Genomic DNA, 23,754 nt, shown 5'->3' with positions numbered 1-23,754 from the left:
TATTTAAATAGCAATTAAAATAATTAACTGAGCTGCCCGTCCAACCATAAGGTTGATGGGTAGGCGAAGAGCCCAGGCAGCCTTCACATTTATCATGAAACCTCATTCAAAGGTGGGATGAAGTTTCATGAAGGTTTTTAAATTTTAACAAAATTTTTAAATAAAATTCATTGACATGTCCTAGCTCATGTGGCGCTGTCACATGAGGGGACATGTCTCAAAAAAAATTTTTTTCTTCATTAAACTTTTAAAAAAATCAAACTTATCTCCCTGAGGCAGCTCTGTGCAGGCCTCAACTCAGCCTACTCCCCCCACCCGCACAGGGAGCACTCAGCGCTTCTGGGTGCGTGTCACACAATTAAGGCCCACCCATGTAAAATGGCTGTGTGCGCCTGCCTGCACCCAGTCCTACTTAGCCCCGTCGACAGGGAGGAAATTTTCCCCTGAGTTGGGCATCATGTTTCTCAAGGAAAAAACGTGAGCGATGGAGATTGAGTGACAAACAGCAAAGCTTCTCAGTATTTTTATTAAATGTTAATATCTCGTCAGTAATATCAATTTCATATTAATGTAAGCAGCACAGAAACATTAGGTTTTTTCCTAAATGGTCAGGAACCATTTGGAGAAATTAACATTGAGAACCCAGTCCATATTCAATATTTCTATATACTCAAGAGTTTAGGTACAGCAAAGTTCACGTGTAAAGAGCTTTGCCATCTTCCTTAATAATGAACAGTTCATAACCTAAACTTTGGAAGAGAACAGCCTGTCTGTGCAAAAATTCGTTTATCAATTCAACTCTCCACATAGCCTCACTAAGCCTAAAATTAGCCCTAATTATTAGCCCTTTGTTTGCTTTTGAGAAACTCCTCTCAAACCTCACCTTATACAATTTGATCCATGGGAAGATGGGGATTAAGGGGGAATAGGGGTTAGGAAAGAGGTGATTTGACACACTCCAGCATGGATGGTCAGCATTTATCGTCAGTCATTCAGCCTGTTTTAAATACTAATTTATGTTTACTGAATGACTGTTTTTTTGAAGTAAAATTTCTCCTTTGACTTGGTTGGTTTTTAATCTGGATAAATATTTACAGGTTTTCCTTTCTAGTTCCTTTTTGATGTCGCTGCAGATAGTCAGGAGCAACAGAGTATCAGGGAACACAACAGAAAATTACTGGAAAGTACGTGTTAACAGGTTGCAGAAAAACAGCCCTCAAAATACAACAGTGGAAATCACTGGACATTCAGGCCCATGGCCTTTCAGAACTGGGAAAAGTTACAAATGTCATAGGTTTTGAGCAAGTGAAAGTGGGGAAGCAGAAAAAGAACAAAAGGGAAGTTCTGGGTTACGGTGAAGTTGGGAGAGATTAATAATAAATGGGTTGGTAGGGCAATGCTAAAGGGAGTGGTGCTGGGACAAATAAAGAAACAGAAAATATGTCAAGAAGAGGTCTGAATGGCAGAATAATTTACAGTTGTCATCCAAAAGCAAAAACATAAGAGAAAAACAAGAGAGCAAAACCAAAACCAGCCAAGAAAAAGGAACAAAATGAGGGTAGAGATTACAGACTGAAATTGTTGAACTTGATATTGGATCCAGGACTGTAAAGTGCCAAATTGAAAGATGAAGCGCTGCTCCTTGAATTTCACTGGAACACGGCAAGAGGCTGAGGACAGAGAGGTCAGTGTGGGAGCAAAGTGGAGAATTAAAATAACAGGTGATCGTAAGCTTGGGGTCATGCCTGTAAACTGAATGGAAATCACTGCTCATTTCATTTACAATCAATTTGTCCAAAAATTCTAAGCTGAATTTGCCTCAACAAGATATTGCACATGAACTTTTAAATACAAAAGCTGGTATGCTCAGCCATATCCTGAAATCATAAAATAAATGAAGGACCAGAGGCCTCAATATGGTGGATGGGTTGGAGTGGGGTTGGGGTGGGGAGTGGAGAGAGAGGTGAGGTGGTGGTGGTAAATAGAAAAAGTGACCAGTACTCCAGCTTCTGAATGCTATACAGTGACTTCTGCTTGTAATTGGACAAATAGGTTATGGAGTCCTGTTCTTCTCTACCAAACTGCTCGTTATTCCAAGATCATCCTGGAGTGCAAAGATAACACTGGCTTCATTTCTGTATTGCAAACAGCCTTCTTGAAACTCCCCTGCATTCTCCAACAAATACGGGAAGCTGCCCAGGCTTCTTTATTATCAAGATTGAATCTGATACAGTTGCCTCTGCCATTCCCCCCCACTGCCACACCCCCCCCCCCCTTCCCTGTGCTAAATTTCATCAAAGATTCTTCCTTGCCCTTATTCTTCCTCATCCTTCTAGATCTCTCTGCAATCTTTGACACGGTTGACCACACCAATCTCCCCCAAATCCTCTCCATGATTGCCCAGCTGGGTGGGATTGCACATACCAATTTCCATCCTAATGTATACAGTTGCAGCCAGAGAATCATCTGCACTGGCTTCTCTTCCTGCTCACAACCTGGTACTCTGATGTCTTCCCCAGGATCTATCCATCTACCCCTTCTATTTCTCATCCCTGGCACTATCATCTGATAATACAATGTTATGGTCCACAGGTACACTGAAGACACCCAGTTCTACCTCACCACCATATCTCTTGAGCTTTCCATTGTTGGATAGCAAAGACATTCAATGCTGGATGAGCAGAATTTTCCTTCAATTAAATATTAGAAAGACCAACGCTGTGATCTTCAATCCTTGATGTAGCTGCTGACTCCATCCTTCTTCCTGGCAACTATCCAAGGTGAACCAGACTGTTCACAACCTTGGTGTAGAGTTTGACTGGGATGGGAATCCAACCACATATCTGTGTCAGCGCTAAGACTGCTTATTTCAGCTCCGAAAGGTCACTCCAGTCCGTTCCTGCATCAGCTCATTTGCACCTTTGTTACCTTGTAGAATTGATTATTTGAACACACTCCTGGCCAGCCTCCCATCTTCCACTCTCAATAGGTTCATCCAAAACTCTGTTACTGCAGGGGTGAATTTTACAACCCACCCACCCAACTCCCCCTCCACACCCTCGCTGCTGTATTTGAAGGTGGTGGGCTTGTAAAATAAACAAGTGGCCTGCCCACCACCTTCCTGTCCACCCCCAACCTCTTTCCCCATGTTACAGTGGCAGGTAAGGCATCAGGAGCTCGTCCACCCATGGGCCTATTGAGGCCCTTAAGTGGCCAATAAACGGCCAATTAAGAGCCTTTTTCTGCATCCAGCACTATAATGTGTGAGCTGAGAAGGTAGGAGCAAGGCGGGCAGCCCGACAGTTTTCATTGCACTGGTTGTTGGCAATCAGGGATGGGGCTATCTCATTTGGGAAGGTTCCCTTGACCCCATTAGAGGTTCCCCTGACCCCATCGAAGGCACCACCCTGCTATCCCCATCCCAACCCCCCAAAATCAGAGGCATCCCTGCCTTCCCTGGTTTCTAAAACATGGTCACCCACCCATCTTGCTAGGGTCTGCCAGGCAGGCCTGTCCAAAATTCCCTGTCTTACCCGAAGCCCAAGATCCAAGACACTTCTTCTCCAGGAATTTCTTGCAGTCCCAGCAATCAGATTAGCCAGCAGCTCTCTAGAGCAGGATTTCCTCCCAGAAGGGGATGGAAGTCTTACTCTAAATCAATTAAGACTTCCCCTAGCGTATTATCACTGTGGGGCAGTCAGATTTCTAGTCAGCATGGTGCTGACAGACTTTTCAGTCCGAGGGCAGATAAGCCCTGTAAAATTCACCCTCATATCTTAACTTGCATCAATTCCAATTCGCTCATCAGCTCTATACTCTCTGACCTAGAATGTGTCGGGGTTAAGCAATGTCTAGATTTTAAAATTCTCATCCTTGTTTTCAAATTCCTCTATGGTCTCACCCCTCTGTAATCTCCTCCAGTTCTCCAAACCTCAGAGATATCTGCAATTCTCCATTCTGGCCACTTGCACATCCGCAATTTTAACCACTCTACCATTGGTGACCATATATTTAGCTGCTAAGGCCCCAAGCTCTGAAATGCCCTACCTAAGCCTCTCTGCCTCACTTTTTTCCTTTAAGTTGCTCTTTAAAGCATGTCTCTTCCAACAAAGATTTTGATTATCTGCCCTAATATTTCCTTATGAAGCTTCATGATATATTTTGTTTGATAATGCTCTTGTGAAGCACCTTGGGACATTTTACTATCTTAAAGGGCTGAATTTCCCGGTCATATTGCAGGGGTGGGCCCGACACACTGACGCGTAAAATGGCGCGCGATGACGTCGGGTGTGCGTCCTGACGTCATCTCGGATATTTCGTTTGACAGGCATGCTCCAGAGGCAGCTGTGCGCCTGCCGAAATGTCAATAGCTTATTAAGGCCATTAAGGAAGTAATTAAAGTAGTTCAGAATGCTGCCCGTCCAACCTTAAGGTTGGCAGGCATGTGAAAAGCCAAAGCAGCCTTCACGTTTTTCAGGAAACCTCATCCATGGGTGGGATGAGGTTTCCTGAAGCTTTTAGAAAATAAACACATAAATTTTCCCACCTTTATAAACATATCCCAACTCATGTGACACAGTCACAAGAGGGGACATGTTTGAATAAATTTTTAAGTCTATTCTTTATTAATTCTCATAACCATTCAATCTCCCTGAGTCAGCTCCGTGCCTCAGGGAGATTGCTGTGCTCTTTCGTGTGCATGTGCGAAAGAGCGCAGGCCTCAACTCTCCATCTCCCCCCCTGCCCACACAGGTAGCACTGAGCACTACCGGTCACGCATTACGTTGGGCGGGCCTTAATTGGCCTGCCTGCTCTCACCATAGGAAAAATCCAGGCCAAAGATGCTATATAAACTCAAGTGGTTGCCGCTGTTGGACATTAGCTGAGGATATGCAATTCCTCTGTCCAAATGTCAAAAAGCCTATCAACACTAACTTCATGAATGAAGCTTCACAAAACATCCAACAAAAGAATCAACACCTTCAAGAGAGAAGAAAAATGTAGGGGAAAAAGCTCAATTTATTCTGTTCCTCTATTTAAATTAAAATGTATACAGACATATTATGATAGCTGGATTCACACATGTTAAAAGGTGAGAAGAAGAAAAACTGAAAGTAAAGTTCACTTTAGGAATCAGACACAATTACGGGACACAATGGTTAATGCTATTGTTGTGAAACCATGCTTTATATCAAAAAATTACCTCTGAATTTATTGGTTGGAAAACCCCAATTGATTAAAAAAAATTAAAGTCACATTCCAGTGATTTGGGATCACACACAAAAATCACATATTTGTACCACTACCTTCCAAAACTACTGAAATGGAGACAACCTGTCTGCAAAACCACACCAGGAACAATGGCCTTGAAAGAGAATGAATGGGGGTCATCTTCTATCCCATTAGTAAAGCATCCAGACAATCACCTGGATACTCAACTGGGTGGAGGCAAACCAATTGCCAAAATCATTTGGACAATGGGACCCTGGCTGAGAGAGGAATTGACTATCATGATCTAATCAAGGTAACTGAATACACTGGCCATGATCATGGGACAGTTGCTTGGCCTAAATAGCCAAGTGGTTATGGTACTGGGTTTGTAACCCCAAGATCAAGAGTTCAAATCTCACAATGGCAAAACTATGAAACAATGTAACTTCATCTGAAACAGATGGAAGTGGATTTTGGCTTGGCCTAAATAGCCAAGTGGTTATAAAGCTTGGCCTAAATAGCCAAGTGGTTATGGTACTGGGTTTGTAACCCCCAGATCAAGAGTTCAAATCTCACAATGGCAAACTATGAAACAATGTAACTTCATCTGAAACAGATGGAAACAGGTTTACTCAAAAGAGTATCAAGAGTTCAAATCTCACAATGGCAAACTATGAAACAATGTAACTTCATCTGAAACAGATGGAAACAGGTTTACTCAAAAGAGTATCAAGAGTTCAAATCTCACAATGGCAAACTATGAAACAATGTCACTTCATCTGAAACAGATGGAAACAGGTTTACTCAAAAGAGTATCATGGGACAGTTGGAGGGAGGTCATATGACAAGTCAACTCTGTGTTTAAGGTAAAGGCAAAATACTGCGGACACTGGAAATCTGAAACGAAAACAAAAAATACTAGAAAAACTCAGCAGGTCTGACAGCATCTGTGGAGATAACGTTTTGAATCCGTATGACTCTTCTTCAGATCGGACTTTGTGTTTAAGGGCTTATTTTCTTCACAGAATTGGACACAAGCAACTGAGACGCTGAAGGACCAAGACCCCGAGTGGGGTTCCTTCCCCTCCCACCCCCACCAATCTAACCTGCAAGCTGAACTATCTGTTGATTGTGACTATCCAAGTGCCACAGGCAGGGATTTTAAAAATACCTCAAATCAGCATTGTTGTCTCCAGAAGAACCTATAAATCACATTTACAACTTTAAACCGCCTCAATATCAAAAGCAGCAGGCCGAGTTCAGCCTGAAACCAGCCAAATCAAAGCCCTATACCTTCAGAGCCCTATACCTCTTTAACTTTACTAGACTTCAACTTACTTAATCCAACCTCCTCCACAGTAATGTGTGCGAACTTCAAATGTGTGCATGTGAGAAATTCGGAGAGTTAAAAAAAAAATTTTTCTTTTTTAAACCTAGGCCAGGTTAAAGATAAAAACTCAAGAAAACCTGTTTGTGTTCTTTATAATCATAGCACATAAAAAGTTAAATGCTCGCAGAATTGGCATGTTTGTCCTTTCTTTAAAAAAGTCCTGGCCAGGATTTTCCAGCCCTGCTGTGGCAGGATCCACCGGCCCAGCGAAAAGTCCGTTGACTCCTTGTAGTGGATGGAGCTGGAACATCCCAACCCGTTTTGATCAAATGAGGAGAATAGAATCATTTGGCCCCTCCTCACCTTGAGGTAACACTACTCTTAAATACATTTTGAAAAATCTATTGTTAGATCATTTCAAAATCTTTTTTCATAGTGTACAAACATTTTGTGTCCCCTAATGCTTTGCGAATGGGTCCCATTATGCTTGGTCCCATTATCTTTAAGCTCAGTCATGAGAGAAATTAAGTCCTTATTCACTAACATGGTCAGAGACCCTCGTCAGTCAAGTTAAAATCTCTTTTGGAATGTTGCTAGCTTCTAGCTGGGATGTTCAGTGGCCAGAAGGGGAAAAAAAGATAAACTTCCAACCCATCAAAGCTCATCCATCTAGAGCATTAACTCTTCTATTATGACACAAATTGAATTCTGAATAATCCAATTTTAGTACTGCTTAATAGGTTGTTACAAACTTGACTTGCTTTGAACAAATTTTTTTCATTATTTAAACTTACTTTCCATTAATTCCCATTTGTGACAGCTACTCTTACCTACTTGGCAGGTAACTATAAAGCAAGATTACTTTATCAATGGCATTTAGCACTTATGTCATAAAATGGAGTAGCAAATTTTTATTTTGGTCTGGCAGCTGTCCCTTTAAATCAGAGTACAATACCTAATGAATGTATAAAGCCATATGCAGCAAAGTTTATTATATTTTCCATGGGGGGGAGGGGGGGAGGGTGCAAAATATCTAGTTACAGAATTCATACAAGACTTCACAATAATTTAGGGGACATAAAATGGAACAGTAAAGTCCTTTGATTGATGTTCAGTTGACCAGATTTAGATATTCACAGTAAAGCATGGTTGCTTAGTTACCTGCGGCAGTATGTATATGAAGAGGAAAAAATCTGCCATCTATATAAGTTATCTATATAAAGAGCAGTTAAGCATTTAAATTGTAACTTTAGTGTATTTCTTATGGATATCGATAATAAAATTTCTATTACATTGCATTCATTGCTTAATTTGCTTAATAGTATAAATCACGTTCAAGGTCTGATCTGTTGTTCCATTGCTCATCAAGGACTGGGGAGACAGCATGCGGACGCAGAATAATAACCCCGATAGTTTAAAAGAAACAAACAGCTTTGGTTTTCTGTTTGTTATCTCCAAGCACATTACTTAGCATTTATTAGATAGAAGAGCTGGTCAAGACTGGCTTGAAAGCATGAGAAGTTGTGAATCATCATAACAGTGATCCAAAGTAGAAGTAAGGAAAATCTACAGTAATCATGGTTTTAAAATACAGATATGAAACCATGTCAGTAAAGTCTCTTCTATCCATTTGTCAAGAGTGTAAAACCTGTCTCAATTATTTTCATGAAGCTTCTTTGTTACAGGTAAGATCTTTCAAAATGCTTTTCCTAGGAGAACATCTACTCTGACTCCTTGTACTTTGTCTGGTAACAAACCAAATCCAATTATATCTTCAAAATAATTTTAGTTAAATTTTTGGTAAGATATTCCATTCAATTAACAGGAGATACAAGGTTGACAGCACAAATCTTCCCCCTTCCCTTGAAATGTAAGCTTTGGGAGGGATAAGCATCAATAGTGACAACTGAGGGAGTAGTATACTACTAGGTTCATTTCGCTGTAAGGAGGACTCGCAATCACTTGTGTGTGCAATAACTGTGAATGTGAGGTCCTTCCACAAGTGTGAAATAAACAATGCCACGGCATTACTTGTGAGATAGCCAAGATCTTATTTTTTTTTTTACTGAATTGGATTTCTTTGATATTCACTTCACTGAGAAAATACAGCACATCTTAGGCATTTAAAAGCATCAGTTGAAAGTGCTCCAGACTGATATTTTCCAGGGACTGAACCTTGAGTTCCAAGGTCGGGCACGCTTCCAACCCGAAGGCACAAAATGTCATGAAATTACATCGGGCGTGGCATCATTGCGCTCATGCGCAACATTATAGTCGGCAGGTGGCACACAAGTTGGAAACGCATCCACCTACAATTAGGTGGTCAATTAAGCCCAGTAAGGAGGTAATTGTCAAGAGATTTTATGCGGCCTGTCCACTTATATGGTTGGCGGACAGGCCAAACGGCCAGGCGGCCTTCACGTTTTCATTACAAACTATATCCAGGGTGGGATGAAATGTCTGGGGTTAAATAAAGTAAAAGATGACACTTGAGGGCTAATCTGCTATGCAGTCTGCTGTCAGGTGCTTGAATTTACAGTATTGTCACAGTTTGCAGCAGTTTATTGAGCTCATTTCATTTTTAAGTTACCGCAGCTCCATGAGGCAGCTCCACAGCAGCCATCAGCCTTCAGGGAATGTGATCCCTTCTCTCAGCACCCACTCTCTTTGTGAACCCCCCCTGACAGCACTGAGCCCTTCTCAGTGCGCACTTCACACTGGCTGTTCGTTAATTGGCCAGCCAGCATGAATTTGCATTTGGGGGCCAATCGTGGATATGCATGCCTGACGAACGCAAGATTCAAGCACAGGATTTATTTTGCTCAAACTTCATTCCAGAATTAACTAATCAAAAGGCTGAAATTCAATTATGCTCCAAGATCACCAACTGTCAGAATCGTTCCATGATGTACCTTTTCTATTATCATCTACTGAAATCTATTTTGGGCATAAGCTATATCTTGAATAAAACTGAATCTTGTCAATGGGTTAGATGAAGCTTTAGCCTTAATATTTAGTTTCTGGGCATTTCAGTTAATGGACAAAGTATTTTCTTTTTAGGCAAAGTTAGTTTCTATTCTATCCATCTTTCACTAATTCAGATTCCACAAGTGTACAAGCAGCTCTGAGCAATTCACACGAGTGTTATAATTTAAGAACACTAATGCTTTGGAAACTCATTCCCTAATAAATCTCTTCAATGATGTAATAAAGGCCACCTGCCAAAAAATATCTATTGATGTTGGCAGAATGGGACAAAATAGAAGTGACAGTGGAAATAAAACTGAAGAGAAATTTCAAATTTTTCTCTCTAGAGTTTGAACATTTATAAACTACACGATTCTTTCTCTCTCAAGTCACAAAGTCAACCAGTTGTCAATTTCAAGTAAATGCCATTCATCATTCACCATATAATGGCAGTTATACATCTGAACTGAAAATTAGTCCCTAACTGGCTAAGTTTTGATTTGGTTATTTCTGAAACTAATAGAAGAACTGCTAAAAATGCTCACCAAAATTCCCCTCAATATGGTTTATTACTGGGATTACTTTCCCCATAAACATTAGAAGTTGCTATTAAGAATAAAAGCACCAATGATTCATCAGTTTTTCATATTGTCATGCAGCAGTCCATGCATTAAAAAAAATTCAGGTAAGTTGTCAGTTCACAAAACATGCAAAGGATTCAGACAGGATGTAGCACTCTCTACATGTCAAAAGGAAGATATGCATGTACAAGGTGGGGGTTTTCTTTTCTTACCTGGGAGATGTACCCAGAACGAATTTGCTGCTCACGTTCCATACTAGCCTTCAGCTGAGCTTCGAGCTCTGCCCTGTATTTCTGTGTGTCTATCAATTCCTGCTGGCAGTGCTCCAACTGGGTTTTCAATTCCTCAAGCTACAGGAAAAAATAAATCTTTTACTGAAGTATAATTAGGAGTTATGTTCTCTTGCACTCGCATTCCAAACATTTATCACTATTTGGCCTAAGTTAAGGCAACTGGTGTGAGGAAAAAGAGGGGAAAACAAAGACAAATCAGTCTTGGTGAATGTCATCTCCTGACGGATGATTGCAAAATGACTGAGAGCAAATGAAAAATATTTCGCCTTTATGGCTAGTAAGTGAAATTGTTAACAAGAGATGAGGTAGCAGTGGAAAGCTACAGGACATACTCTACAACACAGTCCTGACTTGGTGGAAATCAGGATGGCAGGTCCACACATTTCTTTTCAATAAGTGGTCAATGTTAATCCTGCAGCATACTAACCCTTAAATCCACATATGCAGTTTTTATATTGTCATATATAGGAGGCATGGGCCTGCTTTGTTGCTATGTACAAGTGAAACATGTCAGTAGAATTCTAACAGCATACAAAGAGTTCTTCAGTATTTGTCTTCTGTCGTTCACGGCAGGTTCTTTTTTTGAAACCTCTCAGCATTGTCAACTTTTATTACCTCACTATCCAATAAATCCCTTAATTTAATTGGCAATAGGCACAGGAGACAATCAAGAATTGGACAGGATAATCAAGTCATTCTGCACAAATGACATGTTCTAGGGATTAGAAGAAAACCATGCATTAATTTTGAAACAACATTAATGTGGGGATTTAAATCCATAGCTGACGAGCACCTGAAACAGGACTATCATTTCAGTAACTGAAAAACACATCTGCGTTGTCTGGAGAACTCCTTTCAATAAACTGTATAATTAAGGCTAAGAAGTAGCTGGCAGCGAGTTAAAAGGCAGGAATTCAACTGTGCTGCCAATGAAAATGAGCAGAACCTTGATGTTAAATCACTGCCTTCAACTCAGTACCAGACATATTTTATACTTTATAATACAGACTGCAATCTTAATATTAAGATGAAGTATCATGCAGTGAAAAATTAAAAGAGTATAATGAGTATAAGAGTATAAAGAGTATAATGCAACTGGTGTCAATTACTTTTCTAGCAAATTGCAACAGTTAAACTGCAGTGCATCGCATTTGAATACAACTCTAAACAAGCATGGACTGGTGACTAGAAGCTGGACACATTTTTTCTTCATTCACCATTCCTTGCAAGTTATAACCTCCTCCATAATTCTCCTCAATGCTGCCACAAACATCAAACACTGCAATGATTTGAGTCCTTTCCCCATTCTCCTCCATGCTCACTGTCTCAGCTTGAACTAGATTGTTCACAACCTCAGCTCTATTTGACTGAATTGAGCTTCCAGTCTCATACTCCCTCAATCACAAAGGCTGGTACTTTCACCACCATTACACTGCCTACCTCTGTCACTACTTTAGCCACTCAAAAACTTAGCCATTCCAATGCTCTACTGGCTTGTCTCCCATACTCAGCTCTCTGTAAAAATCAACACATTCAAAACTCCATCATACCCTGCACCATGTCCCAACTGTTTGTCACCCCTGTCCTCATTGATTTGCACTGGCTCCTGCTCTTCCAATGCCTTAAATTTAAAATTCTCATCTTGTTTAAATCACTCTAATGGCTTGTGCATTGCCAGCTCTGTATCTTCCTCCAGCAATACCAATCATCCCTCCCTCCAAATCCTTCATTTCTTTGACTCTGGCGTTTTGTGCATTCCCTCTTCCTCCACCCCACTATTGGTAACCATGCTTTGGGTCACCCAAGGCCAAGAATGAGTGAATGAATATATATATATATATATATATATATAAAAAAAAAATATATATATATATATTTGAGATTTGACAATCACTGTTCCTTTTTAAAGGGGAAACAATTGTGCATTTTTGCCTACCTCTTTTGTATGGGTCTCCAGAAGCTTGTCCATCTGTGATGTTTGTGAACTTGGTAGCACTGTTGCCAGAGGAATCCGCCGTTCTTCCCTGATGGGTGTCCTTTCTACCTGTTGCCAGTGCTCTTCAATCTCATCATGCACCTTTTGCCTTCGATCCAGCAATGGCGAGGAACTTGATGGTTCAAATTCCATTCTGTTTGCATCAGCTGAACTTGAGCCGACTGTTCCAGTCACAGCCTCGTATCTTTTTCTCCGTTCCTCGCGCCGTTTAGTCCGTTCCCAATCATTCAGGTCTGAAGGAGGTGAACCAAATCTCTCCAAATGGCTGTCACATAAATCTGCCTTTGCTGCTCTCTCTTGTGCTAAGGCTTGTGCTATTGGCCTGAATTCTGCCCAATCAAAAGTTTTTGACCTGCCCTCTCTCCTCCTTTCACGTGCTCGGCTTTTTCTCTGCCCTGTTTCTTTATCCACAGAAGAAGTTTCAGAGGATGGAGAGTCTGATTTGCTATCATAACGTGGAGTTGTATCTGGGAGCATCACAGCACATTGTTCTTCTGGCAAACTAATGGAGCAAAATCAACAGACAAATTCCTTTAAAAAAAAGTGATCCACATGTAATAATTTTGTATATGTTTGCTTCAGTTAATAACTTCCACAATATTAATCAGATACAGGTACGAAGTACCTAAGTAGTATCAACAGTATCTAAAAGATAATAACAGAAAGTGCTGGAAAAACTCAACAGGTCTGACAGCTTCTGTGGAGGGACAGAATTAATATTTCATGTCCTATAAGACTCTTCTTCGGAACACATACAGTTTTTCCAACACTTTGTTTTTATTTCAGATCTCCAACATCCACAGTGTTTTGCTTTTACCTAAAAAAAAATTTGACATCAAATCTATTTGAATTATAAAATCGCTTCAAACTCAGATGGAATATTCAGTTAAATAACACATTTACACAGTGTTTGTTGTAATGATTTGCTACAAGATCTGCATAACAAGCAATAGTTAAATGTTTCAGTGAAGTACTTTTTTACCTGGCAACATCCGGTGCTGTTGAAGGACGGATATTTTTCATCAATGCCTGCATCCAATTGCGTCGGATGCCAGCAGTCATTGCAGAAAGGGTAAACAAAGCTTCCTGGGTCTGTAAGATAAGATCATCTATATCATCCAAAATGACTGTGCATTAGTCTTTCCTGTATCATTCCAGCCAAGCCAGTCAAGTGCCTTAAATACTTAGGGACAAAAAGTTCAAGAGGAATTTAACATAACTCGTGAGTTCCCAACAATAAATCCTGGTTACAAGTGTATGTTTTGAGACTCAAGGCACTGGTTGGGGAAGCCAGATGTTAGAATGTGCAAGCTATCATCAGGCAATGTCAATGGCCCTTCAAATACAGGTGGGACATAAAACTATTTCAGAAACCTGCTTACAGAACCAGAGCCAACAGTTAACCCCAGCGAGGTCCCAGTCCAACAAACAGCAATTTTCAATGCCTGTAAAGTCGAAGCCATGTAACCAGGAAACAAGTTGTTGGTGCTTTCCTGAGAAGTGATTGTTAATACAGGTTTACACACAGGCAAAAAATAATTTTAGCAGCTTTTGGCCAGTCCAGGAGTTCATCTGTTTTACTGCACTGCGGCCATGTATAATTGTGCATGGGAAGACTCCATGAGGGTTTCAGTACCTTGTATAAAACTTTATATTACAGGTGCCAAATCAAATTCAATGTTATTTAGAAGATTAACAAGGTGCCATGTTTATTATTTGTGAAATGAATGGTTACAAGTGAAAATGCTGCAAATCTAGTAGAACCTGCTCTGTTCCTTATTTACTGCGTAGGTATTTTTAAATAAACCAGATTCATAGATTGTAGCGTAAGCCATGCATTCTTGGCAGAGTAATCACCCTTCCATTATCTGATGAGTAGAAGGACAAGACTCATAACTTCCAATGAGAAAAATATAGCAATAAGTACAGGGCCCTGTTTAATCCAGAGCAGCAACAGGTTACTAAGTAAGATGTATTTGAACGCTCACTTTTGGTTTGTAGGGTACGAAGGCTCACTTACAGGAGGGCTCCTTTGTGCTGTCCAAGATAACTATCTAGCACTGAATGAAAGATGTAGCAGTGACATTGTTTTATTGCTAGATTTAGATTCTTCAATATTATAGTGTGGTACAGTATATTAATACTATAAGCTGTTGTGAGACTTCAAGAAATACACCTGCCATTTAAAAATAAATTCTTGAACTGATTTACTGTATCTTACTTTCTGTTCATGGCAACATTCCAAACATATAAGCTGTTATGATTGTAGCAAGAGATCGAAATAAGTACCACATCTATCACTCTATCAGAATGGAGACAATGGACTTGCAATTACACACATACTGACTAATGAGTTAGTAATCTTCCAGAGTTATTAACAAATAAGGAAACTAGCTCCTTTAAAAGAGGAAGCACTTTTTATTTATTTATTTTATATTGAAGGAAACATAATCACAAAAAGCTGTATCTGTTTCTCAGAAAACTTGCTCTGTCTGAAGTTGTGGCCCCGCAGCAAGTCAGTGAAGCCACTCTGGGATGCTCGGCTGATGGCGTCAGCAGAATGGGTCTTTGCAGAGGTCAAGAAGTTGATTTTTTTTCCCAAGGAAAAGTCTTTTATGATTTGAGAGTTTTTTTTACTCCCAATATGTACGAATTTCACTCTCCCCTAGACTTGCTTTCTTCAAGACATTGTGTGAATGCTTCATTGTTTGAAAAAGAAACTCTACCACAGTGGATACTTATAAAATGCTTTCTTTGCAATTTGCAATTTTAAAGGGGATGCAGGAACAGAGACACATGGAGGTGTATGTACACAAATCTTTGAAGGTGGAATGACAAGTTGACAAGGCTGTTAAAAAGGCAAATGGAATACTTGACCTTATAAACAGAAACATAGGTGTGGTTCACCACACCCAAGCGAGTCGATGGAACTGGGCCTGCCGCCCCTGGAAGCAGATCACAGGCAACTGTAGGGTCAGTCGAGTGCAGAGGTGGGTTGGTTAAAAGGCTTTTGTTAAGCATGCTTGGCTAAGTGCCCAATCTCATAAAAGGATTTTTTTTTCTCGTAAGGAGTTCCATAATGCCATTTCTAATATAGGTTTTACTGGTTCTGCAAAGAGTGTATTCTGGGGTGAATGAGCATGGAAGGGCCACGATTTGGCATGGGGGCTTTTAAGGCGACATCAGGGCAGGTGGGGGACAGAAGTGGCATTGTTGACATGAAGGTATTATGGCTAGACCGTTGGAATATACCTTACAAAATGTTCCCAAATCCAGACTATGGTTCATGATTCCTCTGAAATTTGTGAACCACAAGTCATGGAGAAGGTGGCTCAACTCCATGAAAATTGTGGGAGGCTAGGAGATGCCTACCCCCACAATGGAGCCCACCAGGTCAGGGCTACAGAGTTTTGGTTCGATCATGCACCCTTATCCCATGCTGGTGAAAATTGGGACGCCGGGAATGGGAGTGGGAATGCCAGAATCTGGTCAAGGCTGCCATTTTTAAATGGCTCCAGAGTCCTTCAACTCAGTAAAAATCTGGGCCACTGAGTACAAAAGCACGGAGTTAATTCTAAGCCTTTATAAATCAGTGCCAACTGGAGTACTGAGTCCAATTCTGACATCACAATTCAGGATGGAAGCCAAGGTCATCAAAGGATGCAAAGGAGATTTAGTAGAAAGCTATCAGGGACTTCAAATATGTGGAGAGATGAGAGAAGCTGGGATTGTTCTCCTTAAAGAAAAGAAGATTAAGAAGACTTGATACATGTTCAAAATCATGAACGATTTAAATAGAGTAAATAAGGAAAAACTGTTTCTAGCCATAGAAAGGTCAGTAGCCAGAGAACAAGCATTTAAGATAACTGTCAAAAGAACCAGAGGTGAGAAGATTTTTTTAAATGCAAATTGTGATGATCTGGAATGTATTACCTGAACAGGGTGATGGTTGCAATTACATAGTTAACAGCACAGAAACCAGCCATTCAGTTCAATAGGCCTATCACAGTGTTTTTCTTCACATGAACTAGCTCCATCTCATACAATCAGTACATCTTTTCTCCCTCCTGTAATTATATAATGGGAGCAGACTACTGTGAACTAAATATCAACAACTACTAGTTGGGATGAATTGCAAGTCTCAGTGTTGCTTACGCGACATAATTTTATGCAAAGGAAAGAGGGATTTAGCCGAGTTAGCTGATCTCAAAGAGTCAAAGCTGGGAATGGCTTGTATTGCTTTAGTATCACCTCATGCAATAAGCCAGCCTTAGTTGCCATAATTCATTGCATAATATCAGCTTGATCTGAGGAAGTATGATACATCATCATAAGAAAAAAATCAGATTATCAAACAGCAACAACAAACTAGGGTTACTGGTGAGTGGAAGGTTAAAAAGAATCCTAGTTCAGTCTCAAAATAGATCAAAACAACCCAAAAGGCGAGGATTCAATATAGTTTTTCCGAAAGGAATTGGATAAATTCCTGAAGGGGAAAAATTTGCAAGGCAATGGGGAAAGGGCAGGACCTGGGATTAGCTGGATCACTCCAGCAAAGCACAGACGTGATGAGTCAATTTACCTCCATTTTGTGCTATATTATTTTATGATTCCATTTCATACCAAAAACAAAACTATAGCGAGAGTATCTTACAGGCTTAAATACAAATCTTAATATTAGTGTGAGCCATAAGCAATGTAGTTGCAGCAGGAAGACAACACAGCTAAGTGAATGTCAAGGCGGTGCAGATTTTCAGCATCATTTAAATCTATTAACTTACATGGATTTGGAAGCCATAGTTGCGCTGGACCTGATATTCAGTTACATTGTAGCAAGTAGATAGATCAATTTCACCATCCAGATCTGATGCCTGTGACAGTAGGAGAAAAAATAGCAAAGGTTAATTGATTTGGCAATTTGCACAAGAGCATAAGAATTAGGAGGAATAGGCCAGTCAGCCTCTCGGACCTGCTCTGCCATTTGATAAGATCATAGTTTATCTGATTGTGGTCTCAAATCCACTTTCGTGCCATAATCCTTGACTTTCTTGTCAATCAAAAGTCTATCTAACTCAGCCTTGAATGTATTCAATGACCCAGCCTCCACTTGCTCGCTGGGGAAGAGACTAACAACCCTCACAAAAATATTCTCTTCATCTCAGTCTTAAACAGGAGACTCCTAATTTTTAAACTGTACTCCCTAGTTTTAGTTGCCCCAAAAGGGGAAACGTCCTCTCAGCATCCACCCTATCATGTCCCTTAAAGATCATATGTGTTTCAATAAAATCACCTCTCATTCTTTTAAACTCCAATGGGTATAGGCCCAATCTGCTCAACCTTTCCTCAGAAGATAACCTCAAGATGAGGGTAGGCAGTGGTGCAGTGGTAATGTCACTAGACTAGTAATCCAGGGGCTCATCTAATGCTCTGGGGACATGGGTTCAAATCCCATCACGGCAGCTGGTGGAATTTAAATTCAATTAATAAATAAATCTGGAATTAAAAACTAGTCCAATGGTGCCCATGAAACCATTGTCAGTTGACATAAAAATACATCTGGTTCACCATTGTCCTTTACAGAATGAAACCTACCATCCTTACCTGGTCTGGCCTACATGTGACTCCAGACCTACAGCAATGTGGTTGACCCTTACATGCCCTCAGGAATGGTCGAGCAAGCCACTCAGTCGTATCAGAGCGCTACAAAGTCTAAATAGAATGAAAAGATGGACCACCGAGCATCGACCTGGACACTGGAAACAACAACAGCAAATCCTACCCTGTTGACCATGCAAAATCCCCCTTACTAACATCTGGGGGCTTATGCCAAAATTGGCAGAGCTGTACTACAGATTAGTCAAACAACAGCCTGACATAGTCATACTCATGGAATCATACCTTTCAGGCAATGTCCCAGATACCATCATCACCATCCCGAGGTGTGTCCATCCCGCTAACAGGACAGGCCACCAGAGGTGATGGCACAGTGGTATACAGTTGGAAGGGAATTGTCCCGGGAGTCCTCAACATCAACTCCAGGCCCTATGAAGTCTCATGGCAACAGGCCAAACATGGGCAAGGAAACCTCCTGCTGGTTACCACCCATGGTCCCTCCTCAGCTGATGAATCCAGTATGTTGAACACCACTTTGAGGAAACACTGAGGGTGGCAATGGCACAGAATGTACTCCAGGTGGGGACTTCAATGTCCAGCACCAAGGTGGCTTGGTAGTACCACTATTAACTGTGCTGGCCAAATCCTAAAGGACGTAGCTGGTAGATTGGGTCTTCAGTAGCTGGTGAGGGAACCAACCAGAAGAAAAAACCATGTGACCTCATCTTCATCGATTTGCCTGTCTCAGATGCATCTGTTCATGACAGTATTGGTAGGAGCAATCACCGCACAGTCCTTGTAGAGCCGAAGTCCTGTCTTCACACTGAGAATATTCTCCATCATACTGTTAATGGGATAGATTTTGAACCGACCTAGCAGAATCAAAACTGGGCATCCATGAGACACTGTGGACCATCAGCAGCAGCAAAATTGTATACCACTACAACCTTCAACCTCATGGCCTGACAAAGCCCCCAGTCTACCATACCATCAAGCCGGAAATCAACCCTGGTTCAATGAAGAGCACAGGAGGGCATGCTAGGAGCAGCACTAGGCATACCTGAAAATAAGGTGTCAACCTGGTAAAGCTATAACACAGGACTACTGCCATGCCAAGCAGCATAAGCAGCTTGGAATCGACAGAGCTAAGTGATCCCACGACAAAAATTTGTGAATGGTGGTGGACAAATAAACTTACTGGAGGAGGAGGCTCCACAAATATTTCCATCTTCAATGATGGGGGAGCCCAGAACATCAGTGCAAAAGACAAAGCCAAAGCATTTGCAACCATCTTCAGCCAGAAGTGCTGCATGGATGAACAATCTTGGCCTCCTCCTGAGGTCCTCAACATTACATTGCCAGTCTTCAGCCAATTCAATTCACTCCACATGACATCAAGAAACAGCTGAAGGCAATGGATACTGCAAAGGCTATGAGCCCTAACAACATTCCAGCAAAAGTACTGAAGATGTGCTCCAGAACTAGCCAAACTGTTCCAGTACAGCTACAACATTGTCATTTATCCGGCAATGTAGAAAATTACCCAGGTATGTCCTGCTCACAAAAAGCAGGATGAATCCAACGTAGCCAATTACTGCTCCTTCAGTCTACTCTTGATGATCAGCAAAGTGATGGAAAGTGTCATCAACAGTGCTTTTAAGCAGCGCTTAATCAGCAATAACCTGCTCACTGACGCTCAGTTTGGGTTCTGCCAGAATCACTGAGCTCCAGGCCTCATTACAGCCTTGGCCCAAACATGGATGAAAGAACCAAGGTGAGTGTGACTGCCCTTGGCACCTAGGCAACATTTGACCTAATGTGGCATCAAGGAGCCCTAGCAAAACAAAGTCAATGGGAATTGGAGGGAGGGGGAACTATCCACTGGTTGGAGTCATATCTGGCACAAAAGGAAGATAGTTGTGGCTGTTGGAGGTCAATTATCTCAGTCCCAGGACATCACTGCACGAGTTCCTCAAGGTAGTGCACCAGGCACAACCATCTTCAGCTGTTTCAATGACCTTTCCCCGGTCAAGATCGGAAGTGAGATGTTCACGGATGATTGCACAATGTTCAGCACCGTCCACGACTCTTCAGATACCGAAGCAGTCTGTGTCCATATGCAGCAAGACGTGGGCCATATTCAAGCTTGGGCTGAGAAGTGGCAAGCAACATTCATGCTACACAAGTGCTAGGCAATGACCAACTGCAACAAGATTTAATTTAACCATTTCCCCTTGACATTCAATGTCATTAACATCACTGAATCCCCCCCCATCAACAATCTGGGGGGTGTTACCATTGACTAGAAATTAAACTGGACTATTCATTTAAATACTGTAGTTTCAAGAACAGGTCAGAGGCTGGGAATTCTGAGGCAAGTAACTCACCTCCTGATTCCCCAAAGCCTGTCCACCATCTACAAGGCACAAGTCAGGAGTGTGATGGAATACTCTCCACTTGCCTGGAGAGTGCAGCTCCAACAACACTCAAGAAACTCATCACCATCCAGGACAAAGCAGTCCACCTGATTGGCACCCCATCCACCACTGGCACACAGTGATAGCAAGGTGTACCATCTACAAGATGCACTGCAGCAACTCACCAAGGCTCATTTGACAGCATGTTCCAAATCCACAACCTCTACCACTTAGATGGACAAGGGCAGCAGATGCATGGGAACTTCAACTGCAAGATCCCCTCCAAGTCAAATACCATCCTGACTTGGAACTATATCGCCATTCCTTCGCTATTGCTGGATCAAAATCCTGGAGTTCCCTCCCTAACTGCACTGTGGGTGTGCAACTACCCCACATGGACTGCAGTGGTTCAAGAAGGCAGCTCACCACCATCTTCTCAAGGCCAATCAGGGATGGGTAATAAATGCTAGCATAGCCAGTGACCCCCACATCCCAGGAACGAATGAAACAAAACCCCTTCATCCCAGGATTCAGTCAAGTGAACCTTCTCTGAACTGCACAGAAATCAATGCTTGATTTTCATTAAAAAAATATAACAATTGTCAAAATAAAAAGAACCAAAAACACAACAAAATCCAATTTCCCACGCTTTCCATCACAAAAAGTGTCTACAGTACTTCTATCTAGGTAACAATGCCCATCTCCTCTGCTGCCTCAGCTTATTTGTTGCTGAAACCCTCATCAATGCACATGTTCCCACCAGAATCAATTGTTCCAATGCTCCCTTGGCTGGTCTCTTACCTTCCACCCTCCAACAGACTTGAGCTCACCCAAAACTCTGCTAACCAAAGCCTAACGAATGCCAAGTATCATTCCCCCATCACCTCACTCTGTTGCTCACAGGCCAAAGGCTCGATTTTAAACTTCGACTTTAAAATTCTCATCCTCATGTTCAAATCCTTCTTGGTCTCACTCTCTTTATTGACAAAGACAGCAAAATATCATTGCATTTCCCCAGCTGGTATTTACACTTAACACCACCCACCTGGTGAGCCATACTGTAGGAGATGTCTTCATGGATGATTTATCATTGTATTTTACCTTGATCAGTTCTCTCCACTTCTGGGTGCCTATTTTGCATTGTTTTAATGTTGTTTTTAAGCAGTCTTCATATATCGATACAACCCTCCATGGGTTGCATTTCTCCAATTCTGGCATCCGCATATTCCCCTCGTTCCACTATTGGCAGTCGTACCTTTACTCGGCTGGGCCCTAAGCTCTACAAGTCTGGCCTCAAACCTTTGCCTCGCGGTCCTCCCTTAAAACCTAGCTCACTGCCAACCTTTTAGTCATGCGCCCTAATGTCTCCTGCTTCAGTTAGCTGAAGTCTTATTATGTTTCTGTGAAGCATTAAGGGACAAATACCTGTACTGAAGTTGTGATTTAAATGAAGCCGTTGTTGTACAGTGGCCTAATAATCATACAAGTCATCATAGCAATAAATAAATTGCATACAACCGACTGGGTGGAAAAAAACAAAGGATTACGTGCTGAGCTCAAACTCCATGACAAGTGGCACTTTTTATTGGCTTCAGGCACACTAAGTCAGTTTAGTAGCCAAGCTTGAAGAATGCAGTGCAGCAGTTTTACTGCTGGCACAGAGGACACTAAATTGTTTAGGGCACACCACACGCACTTTGTTAATTTTAAGCACCTATCAGATTGGGATGTTTATAATTGGAAGCTTTCTTATTAAGTTGAGAGAAGATTTCAAACATCATTTAAACATTTGTGACACTACAAACACAAAAAAAAATCAGCTAGGTGTCCTCCTCCTGATTGTAACCAAGTGACCTGTGCTGGAAAAGAGGGTGCAGGTAGGCTAGACCAGTGGGGCTGTTATGGCCATACTGTCAAACAACCTGCTGACGCTCACCCTCAAGGCAGGCACATTGGCATTTTGTCCAACAAGGAGAAAAGTTCTGCCAACACACCCAGTGGAACCTCAGCATGATCTGTCTTGTACCTTCGTAAGGGAAAAGATAAAAGAGAAAAACAAATATTGATTTTCTAAATTAAGACAGCTTTGAAGTGTTGCCCAAAATACCTCAAGTGAACCTTCTGCCCATTAAGTGCATCAATACTAAATCTAAAAAAGTCTTATTCTGACCTGCTCGTTTTACTAAATGGAAAACTCCAGATTAGAAATCAGCTGGGATCACCAAATTCCTTTGCCGAGAACTGATTGGCATCTCATTATCTTGGCCACTAATAAGCAATAATTGGTCACGTGTATTCTTTTTTGAGTTGCTGCTGTTAAGCTATCCTTAACATGTCCACTTGGAAAGCTCCCCCTCCTTCACTGTCAGAGTTCTTCCAGGCTTTTAAAACTGTTTAGTTTTATTTTAGAATCAGTTTTTTTGCTCCAACTGAATAAATAAATCATATGTTAAAACAGTGCAATCTAAGAGTGAGGCCGCCTTTGGGAAAATGAGACTGCAACCCCGTGTACACTGACAGCTGGGTCAAATATCTGTTCACCTCTAGTTCCTAGCGTGAATATGGAAAACTTCAGGCACTCACGAAAGATCCTTTGATATATTTCATGTTAGAGCTAGTTTAGAAACTGTAAATACTCATTAGATTCAGTTATATTCTGATTGTACTGCATGTTGTATGGGAAAATTGGTCAGTACTAACACAAACAAACTTGATACATCAGTTTTATTTAGAAAAAAAGTTGGATTGAAAATGATCTTTTCACCTCAAGATAAAATAATTACAGAAAATATTGGAAACACTTCTAGTTCTTGTTTTCTCTTAATCCAATATTTAACTCCCTCTATTTATCTTTCTGGACCTGATTAGACTCTGCTTCACCCTCCTTCTCCATAGCTCCTCTCTTTCTCTCTCAGTTCTTAAATCTCACTGGTAAGGGAGATACACTGCTGGTCCTTCCATTCAGAGGTCCAGATGCCTTGTTGCCCTCACTATACAGTTATTCGTTTGCACTTCCAGCAAGTTACAGCAAAAATCTTTGAGCTGAAGGGTGTAATAAAATTCTAACCAACTAGCAAGTTACAAGATACCAGGTTATACAATATTTGCCCCCAATATTTCAGGGAGATGATCTTTCTTCAGAACTGGAAGAATTTAGAGATTGGCAGCTTTTAAGCAAATATACAGCCAGCAAAGGGCATGAAAGGAAAAGATCAAAGAGGGGAGTTATGTAATAGGGCAGAGGACATGAGTGATTAAATGCGAAATGGAATGATGGTACAAGACAAAGGGAGGCAATAATGGGACAAGTATAGAAACAAAAGATGAGTCTAGAAGAAGTATTAAC

At 41.2% G+C, this 23,754-nt stretch overlaps 1 protein-coding gene across 4 annotated transcripts in view; it reads right to left on the bottom strand.

Annotated features, from left to right (window-relative positions):
- The window catches only part of LOC121293611 (myosin phosphatase Rho interacting protein), a 415,475-nt gene that overhangs the window by 57,838 nt on the left and 333,883 nt on the right, over positions 1-23,754 (bottom strand). For all 4 annotated transcript variants that reach the window (XM_041216721.1, XM_041216719.1, XM_041216723.1 and 1 more), the window contains exons 12-15: positions 17,160-17,249; positions 13,361-13,470; positions 12,319-12,880; positions 10,302-10,439 (exon numbers count right to left, since the gene is read on the bottom strand). In XM_041216721.1, the coding sequence (XP_041072655.1) occupies positions 10,302-10,439; positions 12,319-12,880; positions 13,361-13,470; positions 17,160-17,249 (900 nt within the window). The remainder of the gene's footprint in view (positions 1-10,301; positions 10,440-12,318; positions 12,881-13,360; positions 13,471-17,159; positions 17,250-23,754) is intronic.

Source organism: Carcharodon carcharias, chromosome 22 (assembly GCF_017639515.1).
Source record: "Carcharodon carcharias isolate sCarCar2 chromosome 22, sCarCar2.pri, whole genome shotgun sequence".
NCBI lineage: Eukaryota > Metazoa > Chordata > Chondrichthyes > Lamniformes > Lamnidae > Carcharodon > Carcharodon carcharias.
The sequence above is the reverse complement of the archived record's forward strand: the minus strand, read 5'-3'. Positions and strand labels throughout refer to the sequence as shown.